We start from the raw sequence: 20,271 nt of genomic DNA, 5'->3' as shown, positions 1-20,271 counted from the left end.
TAAAACTGCAGTCATTACAATAATCCACTCAAAAAGTCACATCCCAGCTACCAAAGTGCTATCAACTAGAAGGGCTTCATACACATGTGCAAAGAAAGACATAAACAAGTAGCCACAGTTTCTTGCCTTTGTCAAATGGGCGCGAGATTACACTCTATTGTCTTCCAGCAGAGGTATACGACAAAATTGCTTCCCAGTAGCCCGGCACACTTGTTCTATATTTCTTGGTGGCCAGTGGTTTTAAATGTCATTGCTACTTACTACTCTTGAAACAAAGGGGACCTGAATAAACAGTGTGGCCAAAAGCCTGCAGGAATCCCTGTCATTAATTTTGAAGTCACACACTAAATGCTTTAGGACAACCTGACACTGCTATTGAAACATTTAAGTTTCGAGGAAGAGTTCTTGTACACTGACATTATAAAATGTTTCCACTGCTGGAAAAGCACAACGAGTAGTAGTTTCCATATTTCAAGGTGGGCCAACCTGATACTGCTCAGTACCGATTCTTCCCTCCAAAAAAAACACAGCTCGGTTACTGAAGGAATTAGCTGTATAGAAGCTAGACAGTCTCAGTAGATAAAGACAGCTTTCTCGGCAAAGCTGACCTTGCCAATCTCGGGTAGCAGATGACACTGCATTCAGTATGTCCACACATTTGCAAACAAAAGCAAATGCAGTGTCTGGAGTTAAAAAACGTGTAAATGTTAGACATAAATGAGCTGGAATTGGTTTAAATTTACTAATGCGTTCAACGAAACGTAAGGTCGGTAGTGACCGGAAAAAGAGTGAATATCGTTCTGTCACGTACTGTCTGCCGATTTTGATCGAAACTGTTACTTGCTGAGAATGACAAATTATTACAGTTCTGTTTAGCTCCCACATTTCCTTCTCCGGGGCAAAAAAGTTAATTTCTAGGTGACAGTCATCCGATGCACTCTGTACTTGCACGACCGGTGATAAACTAATTTCTCCCACTATAAATTAGAATAGGAGAGGTCCAGGAGATGGTCGGGGGGAATTATTTTAAAATGACGATTGGGGTGGCAGAAGAGCTACCTAAATGCCATGAACAGTATTCAAAATACAACTGAGAAGCAAATAAAAGTCTTGTTTATTTTTCTGAAGTGGGGGGTGACAAAGAACAGATCTAAATTCCTGTACGTTATATAGGTACAGAAGAATGCTGGAGATTAGATGGGTAGATCACATAACTAATGAGGAGGTACTGAATAGATTTGGGGAGAAGAGGAGTTTGTGGTACAACTTGACTAGAAGAAGGGACCAGTTGATAGGACATGTTCTGAAGCATCAAGGGATCACCAATTTAGCACGGGAGGGCAGCGTGGAGGGTAAAAATCGTAGAGGGAGACCAAGAGATGAATACACTAAGCAGATTCAGAAGGATGTAGGTTGCAGTAAGTACTGGGAGGTGAAGAAGCTTGCACAGGATAGAGTAGCATGGAGAGCTGCATCAAACCAGTCTCAGGACTGAAGACCACAACAACAAAAACAACAACATAGAGCTCAACAATGTGCAGAATAGTTGCAACCAAAGTACATACAAAAATGCAGTTACAAGTAGACACAGGGCACTGCAAAACAATTTAAATGGGTGTAATACAATGAAGACTGAAAATTACATTCTCCAGGTGAACAGTGCTCATTACGAGTACACCTGAGCACACTTTTGCTACGGAGAAGTGTTAAGCGGAACTGAATAAGTGAGTTTTATTTTAATGTCAAATAATTACCAGTGATAACCAACTGGCTAGTGGTGTATTAGGTGGGAGGATGCCAGAGGAGATGCGTCCGATTCGTACACGTATCGATGATAAGTTTTGAAGCAAATCCACTGTGAACAAATGACTTGAGTGAGAGAAATTTCTTTCATAAAGAAAAAGGGGAAAAAAAATTACACCTTTGTTTGCAACCTCACGGAAGGAAGAGCAAACTATTACTTATTTCTACTGTCGGAAAACGGAAACTGTAGGTAGAAAAATAAACAGTATGGGAAAGATACATTGCTACTTATCGTAAAGAAGGCACATTCAGTTGCAGACAGGCACAATTAAAAGGCACTTCATAAAAGTTTCTGGCCACAGCCTCCATCAGCATAAGAGAAACACACACCATTCGTACACACAAGCAAGCTCAGCCCGAGCTACTGGAGTTGGCAGTCACATGTGCACGAGGTGTGCTCGCTCGTGTGTACGAATAGTGCGCGTTTCTCTTACGCTGACTGAGGCTGTGGCCGAAAGTTTTATGTAAGTGCCTGTCTGCAACTTCATTTGTCTCATTTTGGTAAGTAGCAATCGATCTTTCCTACATTGTTGTTTACTTTTACAACTGATTTGTTCCTATATAACAAAATTAAAGGTGTGACTATTATTAAAGTCTGTGTAAAGAACAGGGCATTACAGAGAATGTCTTAACACTGTCAGAAGAAAGGCTGCCTTACTCCAGCTGAAATATTCAAAAGTAAAAACACGCATCGTCTGAAAGGGCATAAAATTATAATCGCCTTATTGAATTGCTTCGAATCTTTAATTAAAAAGATTGAAACGAGCGACTCCCCTACAACACACTTGCAAGCTGTTTTCTGTCAACCACTAGACAGCGCGCGCGCGCCCACACACACACACACACACACACACACACACACACACACACACACACACACACACAGAGAGAGAGAGAGAGAGAGAGAGAGAGAGAGAGAGAGCAAGGGAAGGTCTTTTGTTCACCATTTGCAGTGCTCAAAAGGAAAAAGTGACTTAAACAGATAAAAATACACATAGTAACAAATAAGTCAATATCCATGTCATTCATCAAAACATCTGCACGTGATGGTACTACTCCTTTTGGTGTCGGGTGGGGACGTGAGGAGCACAGCAAGAGTAGAATTGGGCCACTCACTTTCGTTATTTATCATTAGCGCACTGTCTGAGGAACTTACGTCCGTCGAGCAGTCCGATAGTACATTTCTCACTCGGGAAGGAGTAACGACTGGGCAAAATATTCGGAAGAGCGAGTCGACAATTAGAGGACGATCGACTTCCGAGATCTCTAACTATTGCTCGGCACGAGCGATTAACGGAGGGTCACGAGCATGTCGAGAATGAGGGCCACTGTCGCTACCCCACACTGGCACTGAAGGTGACGACAACTTCTGGAGGGTGACACGCATTTGACTGTCACTGAGATTGCAGACGATGTCGCGATAAGTTATGGTAGCACTTTTGCCACTATCACAGGCGAGTTAAGAGTTAACGTGTGACCAAAACGCAAATCATTTACAGATGGAAAGTTTCTTTTTTTTCTTTCTTTCTTACTTTTTTTTTTTTTTTTTTTTTTTTTTTTTTAAATTCACATTACAGAGTGTGATTAAATGTATGTGCATCATTAGACATCTCCCCCCCCCCCCCCCAAAAAAAAAAGTAAATAAAAATTTTAAAAAATTAAGTCTCATCTTTATTTGATTTACCCTCATAAAAACAAAACATTTCAAAAGAAAACTGCTCTTTAACTTCTGAAAGCACGCAAAACACAATAGTCATAATAAAGTGTGCATTTTACAGCTCTACTTGCTGACCATACTTTGATAGTTTTATGTTTGTATTACCAAGAACAGCCATCAATCGTCTGACTGTTTCATTAACTGGTTTGTGGGCATAGGCAGAACGTGCTTTCATAAGGCACTGCACAGGGTGAAATGAAGCTACATACATACGGGCAGTGGGAATCACAAGGTGCAATAGCCTTCCACACATCTGTGTTTTTAATAAAAGGGCGAGTTTCTTATTACTTTTGTAATGAAACAATATTCCAGATGTACATACTTGAGGATCTGTAATACGAGGACAGTGAGGCCTCAATCATCAAACTGACACTAAACCAGGTCACCGAAGGCTAACATTATCACAACATTACACAGTGTTCACCAATTCACGTATTGTGTACGTTTTGTAGAGAAGTGCATTTTACATTTAATACACAGCAGATGGTAAAAAAAGAGAGAACAAAACTTGTGAAAACACTTACCAAAAACAGACACTTTATCAGAATATAACAAGTATAACCTCTAAACCTGTGTTCCCTGCAACTGACAGTATTCAACTAGCTACCTATTGTACTAATTATAATAGAATTTAAATAATAAGAAGTGTGTCACAGAGTTTTTAAGGTACTCTTGGCACCAAAGACAACAATTCCACTCTTACGCACAACATTATACAACAATTGACTGAGTCAACTGACTGACTTCAGATGTCCGGTTTGAATACGACAGTGAGTAAATACAACTATCACTCGCAGCACCAGAGCGGGACGAACAGATTGGTGGCAAAATTTGTAGAAAAAAATGAATTTCCTAAAGTGTCCAGACATCAAAAAATACAGCAATCACTAATTAAGTACCCCTTCTACATTTTATCATTACATTTTGCAGTTCTTACTTCAATAAGAAAACAAATAATGTTTAGATAAATCGCAAAAATTACAACACATATTTACAGAAACCACCACCTCGACATCAACACTGACACACAGACAGACAATACCGAGAGAAACGGGCGCCATCCCAGCATTCATCTGCACGTCCGTGGCAGGTCCGCCCACAGCCCACCCACTTACCGACTGCGGGATCTGCACGGGAGCCACGCCGATGCTGGCAGCTAAGGACACGGGCACCGCCATGCCCGCCACCGATACGGGCACCGCCGACGACCTCAGAGCGCCGGCCGCCACAGCCGCCACCGCCGCCATCTGCGCGGCACCCGCGACCTGCATCTGAGCGCCCATAGTGTCCACGGCCTGCACCTGCGGCGGCAGTGGGGGCGGGTACTCTCCGGCTCGTGCCCAAAGTTCGGTGCACCGAAATCAGACCACCTCGGGCATGCCTCGGGTGGGGTGGGAGGCACCGGAATCCGGTCCTGCACCAGATACTTGCACACCCCTCATTTCGACTCTTTTGTTGGGCCTTTTCTCATTACTACTCCATTTTTGTGCATGGGATGGGTGCATTTTGTTTTTGACAAGAAAACGGGACACTGTCACAGCGTTCACTTATTTTGGTTTTCACATGGGGTATTTTCACACTAATTTTCCACTCAGTTGTGTTTGCAGTTTGTTTGTTATTTGAAGCCTAAATGGCCTCACACTCAGGCACACTTAACAAAACACCAGAGGGTGCAGTCGTACCAAGCTTCGAAACAGGTTGCGAGTAATGTAAACTGCAAAACTTGGCTAAGTGGAGAAATAATTTGAAAATAACCTGTCTGTTCCAAAAGGGATCGAGGGAGCCACGAGCACAAACGTATCGTCTTCAGGCGCAGTCAATCTGACCGTACACAGAGGTTGCATAAAATAAATGTGAACACCAACTGCTACAATGGGGGGCAGAAATTAACTGCAACTCTTCCTAAACCCACCTCTGCACAGTGGTGTGTACGATTTCATACCATTCCTAATAAATTTCGTTCCCTTGCTCACGAAACACCTGTCCGGGGCACAGCATTGTGACTGGTGCAAACAATGGCTGGGCCACTGAATGAAAACGCTCACTTTTTTTGGATTATAATCTAGTACCCTTACTTTAGTTGAGAACCAATGACCCACTAAACTTCATGAGGGGACTTAAAAACTGGTCCCCTTTTATTTTCTCTGTATGTCCACGATTTGAGGTCAGTGCCCGGGAATCAATTCCCTAAACTGACATGACTTAACTGTCAAACAAAAAATCACCTTTGAAGGAAGAATTCTTACACTGTCGAGCACAACTCATTTCTAATTATTATCGCAGTCCCAGCAGCTGAGGGCTCCGCGTTAGATGTCTTAATTATAAAGGTATTGGTTCGAACCCCACAAACAGTAACGTTTATTATACTCTTATGTAAGTTCCATATTTCTTAACATAATTCACAAACAAAGGCGTATATTTTTTTTAAATAAAAATAACAGCTTTTTATTTATAAATAAACTGCTTGAAAAAGCATGTAATTCACAAGAAATGACAATTTGCTACAACACAGTGAAACATGAAATAGAAAATAAAATAGTTAGATTGAACAATATTATTGGTGCAAATACTTCTTTCCATTTAACAATAAGGCATTTTGCATATCTGTAATTTGTTTTCATACAACCTGTAATAAAAATGTGTTAGGCGTCTTCTGAGCTCACTACGTGCTCAGCTACTGATGACTACATTAAGAAGATAGGAATGTGTTAAAATTTAACAGTGTTCAGAAATCCGTTAATTTTCAAAGGTGAGGATTTTCTTTTCTGTCCAGGCACTGACATTCAACTGCTACACGTAGGGAGAAAGTCTTAAGAGGTCACCCCGTAAGGTTCCCCCGACAAACCTGGACCCCCAATTGAGCTTCATAATCACTTCTCAAGTATTAGTTTGAAAGGTTCAGAAAGAAACCACTACACATATGGGCCACAAAAAATTAAATAATATACCTGACAAAGAGAGATCTCCAGCAGTGGTATCAATCTATACAGCAATGTAGGTTAAGGTCCAAGGAACCACACTCTGCAACCAATCACACTGGTGGGGCCCTGTTTGCGAGTAATCGCCGAAAATTTTTTTTTGGAATTTTGTGTGATGGTATACAGCTTTAAAAATGATAACAAATTACAGACTGGCTGCATAGCATAACAATTAAGGAACTGACCTCACAAGCAAAAGGTCGTAGGTTCAAATCTCGCCAGATACAACGAATTTTTTTATTTTTAAATCTTTATCAAAATGACTCTGATCATTATTTTATTCAATTAACTGGTTTACACGCAATTTCTTTTATTTGTATTCCTTTGTCGCACGATTTTAATCAACATTTTAATTTCTTCAATTGCTCATATTTTTTTTTTCTTCTTCTTATTCTTTTTCCACTTGGAATCCTTGTGCACGTTAACGTAATTTTTTCTCTTTATCCATCATAATGTTTAAACATTTGAAACTTCCAATCTAACAGTTAAAATAAAGATGAAGTAATCTATTTATACTGGTAGTGCAACGGTGTCAAGAATGTATTCTTTGTTACAAGGTCAACATCTCTTTGGATGACAATTGTCATACAAATATTTAAAACATAAATTCTTACTGCACTATAGACAAAATAACACAGATGATGATTTAAATGAAAGCAGATTGTAAGTAAAGTGAAATTCAAACAAAATGAGAAATAGAAGTAATGAATGCAATAACACGGACAAATATGTCAGATGACAAAATGGAAGCAATTAAATTGAAGTTAATAGATAATAATAACCACGATAAAGGATTCTAAGCATAAGAAGACTGACAGGAAGAAAAATGACAGCAAATGAAGTACTCCATACACAAATAAAATCAAGCGATGGAAGATCCAGTGTAACATTACGAGTCAAGACAGCTGTAACGGAACTTGAATAGCGTAAAGTTATCGTTAAAAACGCACGCCGCGCGATTTGTTATGATTTGGTCGGTCATAATAGTAGTAACATGCTTTTGAATACAATTAAAATATAACGGCGATACCTGTTTAGCGTTATTGGAAATAATATGTAATAAATTAATGAGTAAGGTAGCCGATCCTATATGAAGAGGTAAAATTGGGCATATTAAGGTGTTTTGCTTTATATCGACTAAGCCGATGATACGGCGTCTTTTTTTTCCGTTTACTCTTAGAAGAAAAAAAAAAGAAAACAAGTAACGAAGTGCTAATTGTGCGTTGTGAAAAATATAGGGGCGAATTTTAAATAGCTACAGTGTATAATCAGATTAACAAATGGACATTCAGTTACGCGAAATAGCCGACAGTGAAGTGTGGTCATTAAATTGAGTACACCTACAGGGCGGTCAATTCCAGGATAAGTCTATTCGCGTCTCACGAGGCACGCGGTATTGAGACCAGTTTTTTTTTATTATATCACGGAGAGCGGGCTTCAATTTATAAAAAGGAGAAAAGTTGTATCATTATCATTGACTGTTGGTGTTAAGCAACCAAAACTGTTCATCAAAGGGTTTCGGTGAATGAGTGGTGAATGCGAAATGAAACTGTGAACGAAGTTATGTTAAATAAAGCAGAAGAGACAAGACAGTTTGGTCGTATCTGTTATTATTCCATAAACCGTAACATTTATTCTCGTTGTACGAAGTCTTTATAGACGATCGTTATGACAATTTGCTTTGAAGGGATCTCGTTACGAGTTAAGTTTTGGGGACCTGGTCAACGGGATAGTTCGTAGATCTTAACTACTGCAGCTATTCAGGAATCAGGTGCTACCGTGACCGTTGTGTGTTGTCAATGGCTTAAGGTCATCATATCTCATGCTCTAATATCGACGCGCCTTTCCTCTTGGTATAACGGTGTCTCACGGTAACCACGACAACGCCGACGGCGAAGGAAGATACGGTAGACCAGGACGGAATGTAGCAATTTTATGAAAAGGAAAATTGCTACTCACCATGTAGCAGAGATGCTGACGTCGAAAATAGACAACAGACACACAAATGCAACTCACACACACATGGCTGGTGCCTCTGGCAGTTGAAGCCACAGTTCAGCTACCAGAGGCTGCAGTCATATGTGTGTGTGTGTGTGTGTGTGTGTGTGTGTGTGTGTGTGTGTGTGTGTTTTTGTCCATTTTTCACAAAGGCCTCATGGCCGAAAGCATACATCGTGACAGTCTTGTCGTTGTGCTTATCTGCGACTAATCATCTCCGTCATAACAATAAATAATATGATGTGACAACTGAATAAAAAAAAATTACATTTAAACCAATTAATTGATAAAAATAATGATCAAAATCAATTCAATCAAGATTTAAAAATAAAAAATTTCAACGTATCTGACGAAGTTTGAACTGACAACCTTTTGCATGTGAGGTCAGTAACTTAACCATTACACAATACAACCAGTCTGTAAGTTGTTACCATTTTTAAAGCTGTATAGCAAACCACAAAATTCATCGATTACTCACAAATGAGGGCCCACCGGGTTGAACGGTGCGATTCCTTGGCTCTTAGTCTACATCACCTTATAGATTGTTTCAAAACGTCAATCCCACTGCAGGGAACCTCTCCTTGTAAGAATAAGAATAAAAAAATTGCCAATTTATTTTGGCAGTTTACAGTGAAATCATAAAGAAGCTTTATTATTATAACCTAAATTACAAGTGTAAAAAGGGCCAGTCTATCTATTTACTACCTCTCAAAAAATGACGGGTTACAACTCGAGGAGGACACAGATTTTTCTCAGCAATAATTGGACCCACGCGTGTACTTTACTCGAAAATAGAAAATTTTTGATATTTGCAGATCAAACTGTGCAAGCTGTTTATTGCCGTTCGGTCACGTCTCAAAGCAGTGCACTGTCTCTCTCGCGCACAAACATGACGAAATGAATGTAGAAAGATCTTCGCAAGTCAACTGCTCAGGAACACTTACAGTAAACTTACAGACCAGTCTCTGTCATATTTGTGTCCCGAGTACTCGTATAAGAGAAAAAAAATTCACTGTCTCTTTTGAGGAGGATCGAATTCCTCTGCCTGTAAGCAGCTGAAATTGTGAAGACCTTCTTTAAGAACAAACCACAAAAACAAAACAAAATTAACAACTGAGGAAACTGCACTGTGCCTGAAGACAATATGTTTGGATAAAAGTGAGCACTTACAAGTGTGCTTCTTACAACAAGTACGTGCACGTATCTGGTAAGCAGACTCGAACTGACTCTCGGCTCCACACAACAATTTCCATTTAACAATCTTTCTAAATTATGCTTAAGTTAGATAACATGTGTGTCACAATTTGCACTCCAAAATGACACCAGGAAGAAACACACACTCACACCATTACAGATGAATGCTGAGATTTGCCTGCGCTGCTGCCGCGCTAGTGCGAGCCGTACGCCACACCGTTTGCCATTTCTCTTCTGAGCTCTCTCGTAATTTGCACAGCTTGCCAAGTATCTCCCTACTCTGTACTTCAGTACATCTCACTACTAATCTTTGCCACTTCTCAACTGTTAAAGGCCCTTATTTTTGATTTCCTGCACAATTACTCACACATCTTTTTTTTGTTGTAACAGCAGCTGTCCTAAGACTGATTCACATCTGTTTTGTTCGTAATAACAACAAGTCACACAATTAATAGCAGCTGCTACAATGCTACCCAAAACCTCTTCTAGGACACACGGTCCGTCGGAATCTTCGCTTTACGGTCAGACTCATTTTTGTGCATAACACGTGTCACAAATAATGTTTGTTACACTATCAATGTCACCCAAACATATTAACAGGTACCCATTGCAACACTTATTATACGATTTAACATTATGGTGAGTTAATGCACATCTCTTAAGTTAACCAAATGGCTAAGCCGAATGTAATATGAGATGTAAATTTGCAACAAAACTTCATTTTACTTCCCAATATTGTGGACAGAGCACATTTCCCCTGTTGGAGCACACCTCTAGCATTAGTTGTAATAACAAAATATCCACCACAGAGAGAAAATAATATAGTAGGACTTCAAATAGTAACTTACACATTTTCACTGCAGGCCAAGTAACTTTTATTGAAGGCTGCACTGCACTCCAAAGTCACACACATACAAGACATTATTTTTCAATACAGTCATTAAGTAAATACAAAGAAAGGCCAGAACATTCTACAATCATTCAATTCCTCGGTGACAGAAACCCACTTCTCAGTCACCGAGCCATTCGATAACTGTGAATGTCCCCACTGTCGGGAAACCTGCGATTGCTACGAATCAGTTCCTCGAACGACCGGTAACTGTCGCCTGAGGTCGATGTCGGCAGTTCTCCTTTGCGACCGGCACCACCCCTGTCTGTGGAGCCTCGATCGAACTGTCGGCACCACTTCACTACGGCTGGATGCAACATCGGATATGATCCGTACACTGAGAGAATTTCGCAGTGAACCTGTGTGCGATTTAGATGTTTCACATACAAGAATCTTAAGTGTCCTACATACTACAATTTTGGAGTATGTTTCCAGCTGCCTCGCCATTTGACTCATACGCTTTGATGCACTCATTATCTGTAACTGCAGCAGAACTGTGACCGCTGGAGGCCCAGAATATACACTCTCTTCTCAAACTGCACCAGTCTTGTCGTGCAGTTGTCTTAGCATGGGGCAACATATGTAACTAACTTACTGAAGGCCCTATATACAACTGGAAGCGGATTTAAAAAAAACCACAGATCTGCAGCAGCCAAACTTCTCAGAAATCAGTGAGTGAGAAGAGGAGGTTGTGAATACATATCAAATCTAACTACCAGACCTAGAAACACCAAGCCTGTTGCGACGTGTCCACATTAATCCCTCATTTCTTGCAGTAGATCACCTTTATGAATAGAACAGTTGCACATATGTCACAGGCTTTTGTGATCAGAGTCAATTTCCTTAAAATTTGTGTGGCTTGTAGATCATGTTATGTTGTGAAATGTACCAATGTTTCAGCCACCTGACAAATCCAGTACCACAATTTTGAAACAAATTGCTATCGCCGCATTATACTGTGAGAAAAGAAGGCACTCAATCCGTCGTATGTGTCACACCTGATCCACCGTGTTACGCAGACAGCTACCGAACGGCGGTCTAGAACAGCCAGCTGACTGGCTACCCTGTCAAATGACGAAGTGGCAAAGACTCTCCCTAGTCAGTACCCCTCCTCTGGCAAGCTGATATGAATTACTTCAATTACTACTGAAGCATACACGCACTCACCTGCAGAGTGGGGCCTGCCCCGGGCACGGTGCTCGTCATGCTCACCGCGGGCACCACCTGCCGCTTGCTCGCCATGCGCAGCTGCGCATTCTGGTCCAGCAGGAACTCGTTCGTCGCCGTCAGGTCCTGCACCTGCAGAGTTCACAGACCGAATGCTGTGTGTATAGTGAGGTCACAAAAAGAGAAACATCTTGACAACTGATAAGGATCACTGAAGAGTAGATTCAATATGAAACAGTAGGTAAGACACTGAGCCATTTAAAGTAGTGTCGGAGAATTGAAGACTCCTACACTTACTCCTACTGCCTGTACAATTACACTTTTTGTCTGTCTCATTTCATTGCATTCTGTAATTCATTATATTATTAAGTTAATACGCATATTTAAATATGCTGCAATGTATTTATATTTAATTTTTACTTTCATAAAAACTGACTGCGAATGTTGGTAGCATACAGGCACATATTTTTTTTTCTTTTAGATGGAAGGTTACTTCAGTGAACAGTGTGACAATTACAGTTCTTAGAATGTAATTTATCACAACATGGCCCCATGGAAAATTTGTTTTTATCAATGTACGCCAATGAACACCATGTTTTCATGTGCAATCTCAGTGGTCTCCTTCAGTGTTCACATTCGTTGGGGAACAACGCAAATTATCTAGATGCACCATAAGTTACGACTCACTTATATTGGATGAAACCGAGTAGAGAATAGTTACAAGATACAGAGTTCCAACAATTCTTCAATACAGTGATTGGCATAAACATATGTCACTTGTGGAAAGGAGGTGAATATTACTACTAAGTTAAATTCAAACACAGTTACAGCTGAATTTAGCTTGTAAGTAATATGCAACTGCAGTGAAGAATGCTGACCAAACTGCAGGTATTTTTTTATTAAAAACAAAGGAGAAGTGATATATCAATGATGAATCCACAAACATTTTCTGAAAAAAATAAATAATTTTTCAGGTATCTATTACAAACTATTTACTGTTTAACACTAAAGCAACAGCATAAACAATAAATTAAGAAAAACTGTCTTACCTGACCTTTAAATTGCCATATTCCCTGATTACTTATTAAGAAATACTTTTCCTGCAAGTAGCTGCATTACAATAATAAGTAAAATTTTAGAAGGATCTGTCCACACTCACCTCAACAGGTGAGTGTTGTTAAACCCAGTCACAAGTGGTAATGGAAAATCATAATAGTAGAACAGCTTATTTGTATAGCCAATGAAATAATATTTACTTTCCACATTTATTTACCATAATAGGTGCCAAATTATCCGAGGAAAACTTTTCATTTTCAGGGCAAATACACACAACCATATAACAAATGACTTAAAACTGAGTGTTGCCGCTGTCACATACCCCCTTCCAGCACATACGTACATTTCATACTAACATGTGTTGGTGTCACGTTCCAAGCTAATCTAGACCTCGTGCCGGGCTACAGATAAATCTTTCAGAGCAAACACGATTCTGCCTTTTCGACCAAAGCTGCAAAAGTGCTACATATACATAAAACAATAAACATATGAATTAATAGAGGGAAACATTCCACGTGGGAAAAATATATCTAAAAACAAAGACAACGTGACTTACCAAACGAAAGCGCTGGCACGTCGATAGACACACAAACCAACACAAACATACACACAAAATTCAAGCTTTCGCAACAAACTGTTGCCTCATCAGGAAAGAGGGAAGGAGAGGGAAAGACGAAAGGATGTGGGATTAAAACCCAGCGCTTTCGTTTGGTAAGTCACATCATCTTTGTTTTTAGATATAAAACAATAAACATGAACATGTAGATAAAGCACAATTTGAAGGAAAGGCTATCCACAAAAAGCAATTAATTTTGTATGTTATCGGTGTAAAGCCATGTCTGGTTAACAACTGTTCCTCACCTTCTGCGTACCGACCTCCAATAATTTACCTCCAACTAGACGATGACATGCATTGCTGATATCTGCTTTATGCTGAAAATAGTGCAGGACAGTGATGCTCGTACTCAGTGATTAACCGAATAACTCCCTATTGACATTCCAAAAATTAACATTTTCCCACCATTTTCAATAATTTTATCACTCCCATTAAATTTTGTGTGTGTGTGTGTGTGTGTGTGTGTGTGTGTGTGTGTGTGTGTGTGTGCGCGTGTGTTTTTCTTTCTATTGTTGACAAAGTCCTTAACGACCGAAAGCTTTATTTGTGACAGTCTTTCTATTGTGCCTATCTGCTACTCAGCATCTCCACTATATGTTGAGTAGCAACTATCCTTTTCATAATATTGTTTCTCACGATTTATACTTTACAAAACCACGTTCGTGGAGAAAAACTGACGTAACTGACACAAGATGACCCTGGCTTTAGAGTAGTGTTTACAGACATTATACCATTAATTTTCTCGAGCCACGGTTCCTCTACTCTGTAGATCTGAACCAGTAAAAGTCGGAACAACTTGTGGTGCTACGACTTTGCCTCCTGCCATTACCAGGCTACATTCAGCTCGGTGACTGAAGGAAGTAATTGTTTTGACTGAGTTTGAGGCTGTTGTGACTTCAGATGAATATTCAGTTGTTTGTTAGCACTCCCAACCTCAACTTTCTTGAATATTGAGTGCTACACACAAAATGACCACCACCCCCAGAGCCGGGCGATCGACTCGGCAGCCCTCCGTGTGGGGGACTCGGATTCAATTCCCAACACTGCCAGGTATTCCTCTTCAGTGGGCCAACTGGACCAGGGTCACTCGGCCTCGTGAAGCCGACTGAGGATCTACCCAATCTAGAGGTAGCAGCTCTGAGGTCTAAATGGCGACAATGGCCACAAGTGCAGTGCGCCGAACCCGTACCCTTCTATACGGCAGCCAATGATATATGGCCGAGGACGATACTGCAGTATGTCGACTGTCGTGCCGTCTCTGGGACCTGATCGCGGGTTAACATTTTATACAGGAAGTATGCCGATATTACAGTAGCTGTACTGTTTCAACATTAACTTCACCCTGTGATTGTGATCATATGCAGAAGACATCCACTTCCCAGTATTTGTAAGTAACATTATTGTTTTATTTAATTGGATAGATGAAAAATCTACTCACCAAGTCTCAGCAGAACATACACATATAAGACTGTTGTGATTGGCAAGGTTTCAGAGGAGTGGCTCCTCCTTCAAACAGAAGGGTTGAAGGGGAAGGAAGAAGAGTGAAGAAAAAGGACTGGAGAGGTCTACCATACAGGATAAGATCAGTCTTTCCTTCTCGTCCCATACGGTAAGTCCCCCCTGACCTGCAGTTCTGAGTGACTTTCCCGAAATCTATCCCTTTTCCTAGGCCTCTCCGGTCCTTTTCCTTCACCCTTCTTCCTTCCCCTCCAATCCTTCTGCCTGAAGGAGGAGCCACTGGCTCCAAAAGCTTGCCAATCACAACAGTCCTTTACACGTGTGTTCTGGCGCCACTTGGTGAGTAGATTTTTTATCCATCCAGGTAAATAATTTTATCAATAATTAATTGCTTTTGTTGTTATTATAATATAGTTTCGTATATGCACTGAGCGCAGTTTGGTCTGCTAGCTAAGATCGACTGTGTCGGTTGTGCCAACGAATTTGCTGCTGCAGGCAGAGCCGAGTCAATTTCACTACAGATGGATGCGAGTCAGTTTCAATTGACGCAGCTGCTGCTGCCATAACAACGTGCTGAGAGTTAATTGTCTTTATAACATAACATTGTTTGTAGCTTTGTATAAGTAAGTGAAGTGTTGCATCGATAGTTGTTTCTTTCGAGTACAAGTTAAGTGTTTTGTGTCTCAGTTTCGAGACAAAAATTATTAGGAAAACAGTAGGAAACCCCTTTCGATGGAGGAGAATGTAAAAATTCTCGAAAGTGTTGAAATCTGTTGCAGAATACGCATTGCATTAGCGAAAAATTTTATGATATCAGTGTCTATGCTGAAGACCACTGTCAACAACCAAAGGCTCTGTTTTGCAAAGTGCAACAGTGGGCCACATTCAAGAAAGCCGAAATATGCCAGTTACCATAAATATGCGAAGATGGAAAGAATTATCACAGACTGGTTTCAGACAGCACACACACGCAAAATTGCCATCGACAGCATGATGCTGCACGGTGGAAATGTAGCGAAGGTGGCCAATATGCTCGGAACCGAGGACTTCTCTGCATACGACAGGCCAATTGATCGTTTTAATAGCGTAAATGCATTGCCGTGAACTACAGTGTCAATAACAAAGTGTAGGTGACAGGGGAACAAATAGAGAAGCCATTTTACAGCCTTTGATGCAAGAACGAGAACCTGAAACAGGAAAATTCTCCTGTTTGTGGATTTTTGGCCTGCACACCCAAAACTTAAGTTTATGCTATATGCAGTTAAGAGTCCCTGCAACCAAACAGCACAAGCAAATTGCAGCCTTCAGATTAGGGCTTTATCCTCACCTTTGGAATTTATTACAGAAATTCACTGTGCAGGGGACAGTGAATCTGACGGAAGCTGGAAAGACCCACCATCCTTGAAAACGTTAATTTTTTTATGCTTAGCACCACATTTCCAACGCACGGACATGCCATCTTCTACTGCTTTTAAAATGTGGGATTCAATCAAGCAGATTAAGGAAATGGATCTGAAATTCCAAATCTGAGTAATAATGATGACACGGAAATTCTACTTGTTTCATCAGGGGGAAAAGCTGCAGTTCGTGCGCACAGTGCGGGATTTCCTGTGTGTTAAGGAGAATGTTGTCACAGATAAAGTGTATCTCACACACAGAAAAAGATGACCGTGCAGGAAGTCATAGTGATAGTGGCAGCACGGTCTATTGCAGTTGTAGATGCAGCAGTGAAGACAGTAAAAATTTATTTCTTTTGTGAATATAGATGCCAGTGCTTTCAGTTGTTTTGATGAACTGGAAAACCAAAAGTTAAAATGCATATTTTTGCATTTATTTTATTTTTATTATTGTTATTTTTTGTTCATTACGTAACATTCATGTAAACTATTAGCGATCAGTACGTTAAATAAAATTGCTTATTACCATTTTGTAAAGTGTGTGCTTAAAAGGCATAAGCGTGATGTGGTAACCCCCCACCCTCCCTGTGCTGACGGACTGATCCGTAGCACACCCTGATCTCTGTGTCTGCATGCCACATTTTACACACTTTGTAATATTTAATGCGCTTTTTGTTGTAACACCTCAAACATTTGGATAAGTTCAGGGTACTATGTTCAGCTGCCGACATCACTTTTCCTAACACTGTAGCAGAACATGCTGCACTATAAATGACAGGTTTTGGAAATGTTGTTAATGCAGTGTAACAATTTCATTAAGTACCAAATAGGGCACCTTAGCTTCACAGACACTTAAATCAACACAGCAGCTGCTCTGTTTGCTACCATCTTCCTCCTCCAGAATATATTATTTCTTGTACTAAAGTGCCAGGGAAGTATCAAGTCAGCGGGTAACCGTAGTACCATATTCAGAAAACCTTTGTTAAATAATAAATAAAGTCTATGGTGAATATTTTGATGTATATTATGTAGATGTATTGTACATGAATTATAAAACTGTTGGGCGACGGGGGGTCCTGTATGTCAGTTTTATTGCACAAAAAAATTATTATTACATTATATATATATATATATATATATATGTATATATATATATATTAATCACCCTGTGGCTAAACATGCCTTGGTGCACGGCCAGCACATCTTGGCACAGTGTTACACCGTCCGGGTTATCTGGATACTTCCCACTAACACCAACCTGTCAGAACTCCGGAGATGGGAACTTGCCCTTCAGCATATCCTTTCTTCTCGCTATCCGCCAGGCCTCAATCTCCGCTAATTTCTAATTTCAATTTGCCGCCGCTCATGCCTCACCTGTCTTTCAACTTCATCTCTGCCTCTGTACATCCGCCCCGACTGACATCTCTGCCCAAACTCTTTGCCTTTACAAATGTCTGCTTGTGTCTGTGTATGTGTGGATGGATATGTGTGTGTGTGCGAGTGTATACCTGTCCTTTTTTCCCCCTAAGGTAAGTCTTTCCGCTCCCGGGATTGGAATGACTCCTTACCCTCTCCCTTAAAACCCATATCCTTTTGTCTTTCCTTCTCCTTCCCTCTTTCCTGACGAGGCAACCATAGGTTGCGAAAGCTAGAATTTTGTGTGTATGTTTGTGTTTGTCTGTGTGTCTATCGACCTGCCAGCGCTTTTGTTTGGTAAGTTTCATCATCTTTCTTTTTATACACTCCTGGAAATGGAAAAAAGAACACATTGACACCGGTGTGTCAGACCCACCATACTTGCTCCGGACACTGCCAGAGGGCTGTACAAGCAATGATCACACGCACGGCACAGCGGACACACCAGGAACCGCGGTGTTGGCCGTCGAATGGCGCTAGCTGCGCAGCATTTGTGCACCGCCGCCGTCAGTGTCAGCCAGTTTGCCGTGGCATACGGAGCTCCATCGCAGTCTTTAACACTGTTAGCATGCCGCGACAGCGTGGACGTGAACCGTATGTGCAGTTGACAGACTTTGAGCGAGGGCGTATAGTGGGCATGCGGGAGGCCGGGTGGACGTACCGCCGAATTGCTCAACACGTGGGGCGTGAGGTCTCCACAGTACATCGATGTTGTCGCCAGTGGTCGGCGGAAGGTGCACGTGCCCGTCGACCTGGGACCGAACCGCAGCGACGCACGGATGCACGCCAAGACCGTAGGATCCTACGCAGTGCCGTAGGGGACCGCACCGCCACTTCCCAGCAAATTAGGGACACTGTTGCTCCTGGGGTATCGGCGAGGACCATTCGCAACCGTCTCCATGAAGCTGGGCTACGGTCCCGCACACCGTTAGGCCGTCTTCCGGTCACGCCCCAACATCGTGCAGCCCGCCTCCAGTGGTGTCGCGACAGGCGTGAATGGAGGGACGAATGGAGACGTGTCGTCTTCAGCGATGAGAGTCGCTTCTGCCTTGGTGCCAATGATGGTCGTATGCGTGTTTGGCGCCGTGCAGGTGAGCGCCACAATCAGGACTGCATACGACCGAGGCACACAGGGCCAACACCCGGCATCATGGCGTGGGGAGCGATCTCCTACACTGGCCGTACACCACTGGTGATCGTCGAGGGGACACTGAATAGTGCACGGTACATCCAAACCGTCATCGAACCCATCGTTCTACCATTCCTAGACCGGCAAGAGAACTTGCTGTTCCAACAGGACAATGCACGTCCGCATGTATCCCGTGCCACCCAACGTGCTCTAGAAGGTGTAAGTCAACTACCCTGGCCAGCAAGATCTCCGGATCTGTCCCCCATTGAGCATGTTTGGGACTGGATGAAGCGTCGTCTCACGCGGTCTGCACGTCCAGCACGAACACTGGTCCAACTGAGGCGCCAGGTGGAAATGGCATGGCAAGCCGTTCCACAGGACTACATCCAGCATCTCTACGATCGTCTCCATGGGAGAATAGCAGCCTGCATTGCTGCGAAAGGTGGATATACACTGTACTAGTGCCGACATTGTGCATGCTCTGTTGCCTGTGTCTATGTGCCTGTGGTTCTGTCAGTGTGATCATGTGATGTATCTGACCCCAGGAATGTGTCAATAAAGTTTCCCCTTCCTGGGACAATGAATTCACGGTGTTCTTATTTCAATTTCCAGGAGTGTATATATATATATATATATATATATATATATATATATATATATATATATATATATTAATAGAGGGAAACATCCCACATGGGAAAAATATATCTAAAAACAAAGATGATGTGACTTACCAAACGAAAGCACTGGCGCGTCGATAGACACACAAACAAACACAAACGTACACACAAAATTCAAGCTTTCGCAACAAACTGTTGCCTCATCAGGAAAGAGGGAAGGAGAGGGAAGGACGAAAGGATGTGGGTTTTATGGGAGAGGGTAAGGGGTCATTCCAATCCCGGGAGCGGAAAGACTTACCTTAGGGGGAAAAAAGGACGGGTATACACTCGCGCACACACACACATATCCATCTACACATATACAGACACAAGCAGACATATTTAAAGACAAAGAGTTTGGGCAGAGATGTCAGTCGAGGTGGAAGTGCAGAGGCAAAGATGCTGTCGAATGACAGGTGAGGTATGAGTGGCGGCAACTAGAAATTAGCGGAGATTGAGGCCTGGTGGATAACGGGGAGAGAGGATATATTGAAGAGCAAGTTCCCATCTCCGGAGTTCGGATAGGTTGGTGTTAGTGGGAAGTATCCAGATAACCCGGACGGTGTAACACTGTGCCAAGATGTGCTGGCCGTACACCAAGGCATGTTTAGCCACAGGGTGATCCTCATTACCAACAAACACTGTCTGCCTGTGTCCATTCATGCGAATGGACAGTTTGTTGCTGGTCATTCCCACATAGAATGCGTCACAGTGTAGGCAGATCAGTTGGTAAATCAGGTGGGTGCTTTCACACGTGGCTCTGCCTTTGATCGTGTACACCTTCCGGGTTACAG

The 20,271-nt window shown here is 41.7% G+C and overlaps 1 protein-coding gene across 4 annotated transcripts in view; it reads right to left on the bottom strand.

Annotated features, from left to right (window-relative positions):
- The window catches only part of LOC126426671 (zinc finger CCCH domain-containing protein 10-like), a 173,916-nt gene that overhangs the window by 72,330 nt on the left and 81,315 nt on the right, over nt 1–20,271 (bottom strand). For 2 of the 4 annotated variants that reach the window (XM_050088562.1, XM_050088561.1), the window contains exons 6-7: nt 11,747–11,878; nt 4,636–4,821 (exon numbers count right to left, since the gene is read on the bottom strand). In XM_050088562.1, coding sequence (XP_049944519.1) covers nt 4,636–4,821; nt 11,747–11,878 — 318 coding nt within the window. The remainder of the gene's footprint in view (nt 1–4,635; nt 4,822–11,746; nt 11,879–20,271) is intronic. The other 2 variants (XM_050088564.1, XM_050088563.1) reach the window with 1 other exon arrangement.

Source organism: Schistocerca serialis, chromosome 11, assembly GCF_023864345.2.
Source record: "Schistocerca serialis cubense isolate TAMUIC-IGC-003099 chromosome 11, iqSchSeri2.2, whole genome shotgun sequence".
Taxonomy (NCBI): domain Eukaryota; kingdom Metazoa; phylum Arthropoda; class Insecta; order Orthoptera; family Acrididae; genus Schistocerca; species Schistocerca serialis.
This window is presented reverse-complemented; position numbering and strand designations above follow the sequence as displayed.